Source organism: Echinococcus granulosus (assembly GCF_000524195.1).
Source record: "Echinococcus granulosus chromosome Unknown EG_S00104, whole genome shotgun sequence".
Classification (NCBI taxonomy): domain Eukaryota; kingdom Metazoa; phylum Platyhelminthes; class Cestoda; order Cyclophyllidea; family Taeniidae; genus Echinococcus; species Echinococcus granulosus.
In genome coordinates, this window is record NW_020170484.1 from 112,368 (window position 1) to 114,480 (window position 2,113).

Consider the following 2,113-nt stretch of genomic DNA (forward strand, 5'->3'; position numbering starts at 1 on the left):
GGACGCACGAGTGGAAGAATGACTGACTAAGTGGATGGAAATTGGATGGATGGATGGGTACCGAATGGGAAGATGGATTAAAGGATAGGCACACCTTCATTTAAAGAAATTTCTACAATAAATTAGAGAAATCCACCCTTCAAAATAGGTTTTTAATTTTTCTTCCCATTTTTATGCGAAGACGTGGAATCAATGGTTTAGATTTCTTGTAGCTTTGTAACGTTACCTCCCAGTACATATTTTCCTTATTTTTCCCTCCAATTGCGTGACAAATCTTCCCTCCTCGAGTCACGTTTTATTTAAGATCATTCAGTAAGATTTTATAGTTCTAAACAATACTCCCACCATTTTAGGTCATTCGTAAATACCTTCCCAGCATTTCCATTTTCGAATCCCATAAAACCCGGCTTTTTAATTTCCCCAGCCTGTCAACTTTTACCCATTCAACTTAATTGAGAAATGCACAAATTCAAATCCCCTGTGTAATTAGCTTGGACATATATATATGTCCCAGCCACTAATACAGGCTCTGGGTATAATTCATTCCCTCCCCATAGGTAATTGGGACTTTGGCGCAGAAAGGGAACTTTGTGTTCCCCTTTTTGCTCGGGCAAAAACACTAGCCACCTCCCCAAGTCCGCCAGCTCTACGCATTTGATCCAGCCAAAGTACTTTAACGCCTGTGGTTCGGCTGAATAGACAAATTGAACCACTAATTTCGGAAGAAAAGAAAACGGTGATTATTCTAGCGAGCTGTGGCGGTAATCACCTCACCACACGCAACGTTCACACGCGGATCGCTCGGCGCGGAGGCGGTAAAGGACAGCACGATCGACTACCACACATGCGGTGGAGACGTGACCTCAGTCCAGACAGATAGTTGAGGTGGTGTAAGGCCTAATCCGCAGTCGTGACTCACCCACTGCGTTTTCCCAAGCCCATCGACAGCTCCGTCGCCGCGACCGTGCTCACTGTCGCCGAGCCTTGCGCGCCGCACCGACTGTGTGCCTCTCATATGGACGTCTGCATCAAAAGCCTTTCAATTACCTCCTCTACTTAGAAACTTTAGGATAAAACGCCCCGGTGGCACTTAACTTTACAGTGAACAAGATAGTGAAGGTCTTTCCTAAAGATCCGCTCTATCGAACGCTCTCCCTAACTGATTAATTAAAACAAAAGGAAAAGCAATGTAGCAATAAAGTATATTGGTCTAATAAAGGTATGCATGCATTTAAGTACACCTTTTCCAAATAATTTTATCTCGAAAACCTATTTTTGTATGGGTGTAAGTCTGGCCTATCAGTTGTTTACCCAACTGGCTGCACTAATTGTCTGCAGGTGTTAAAGTTCACATAATAGACGGTTACGAAGGCAACATTTTGATGTTTATAATACTTTTGAACCCTGGAATCTTCCCGGTGTCAGAGTAGTCCAGTAGAATGACTTATCAATGCTTAACCGAATGGCTAAGGGAGTGTGGACACTGGTAAAATGGATGCACAGATTTGCATGTTCCGACAAATGTCGAAATATTTTCTTTACCTAAACTGCAGTGTTTAAAGAAAACATTCAAGTGTAAATTTTTGCGGGGACAAGGAGGCACTGTTAATTCACTTGATATGGCTCCCTACAACAACCGCGCTTTATGTATTAATCATCATTCGGAGGAAAATTAGGGAAAAAGCGGAGTCGCTTAAACACGCCCTGTATGGGTAATGCTCCATCTCCACTCCTCCGCGTTACACACTTATACCCCTTTTAACCTTGACTAGTTCGAGTGTGGCATCGTAGAGCTCGAGATTGGGGTGACTGCTAAAAGTAGTTTTACCTTTGATGGCCCTTATTGCAGATTTGATCACCCCTAGCAAAAGGCTCTCCTCTGTGCTTTTCAGGTTTGGCAGCCGGCCAAAGATGTCGACGGGGTTCACTTACTGCAGCCACTAATGCACCGCTAATCGTCGTTTTGGAGGCCGTAATAAACCACCTCAGTGCGAAAGTGAATTCGCAAATTGCATACCGAAAACCCATGAGGATGGAAGCATGACCGTAAAGCCGTAACACCACACGGCACCATAGTCATGTGTCCAGCTAAACAAAGGCATCATCGGGTGTA

The 2,113-nt window shown here is 43.9% G+C and overlaps 1 protein-coding gene across 1 annotated transcript in view; it reads left to right on the top strand. All coding sequences in view use genetic code 11, as the record gives it.

Moving 5' to 3' along the window:
• The window catches only part of EGR_08355 (hypothetical protein), a gene marked incomplete at both ends in the record, with an annotated part of 3,219 nt that extends 1,543 nt beyond the window's left edge, over positions 1–1,676 (top strand). The window contains 2 exons of the mRNA XM_024497604.1: positions 1,180–1,285; positions 1,554–1,676. Coding sequence (XP_024347973.1) covers positions 1,180–1,285; positions 1,554–1,676 — 229 coding nt within the window. The remainder of the gene's footprint in view (positions 1–1,179; positions 1,286–1,553) is intronic.
• Positions 1,677–2,113: the final 437 nt, after the last annotated feature.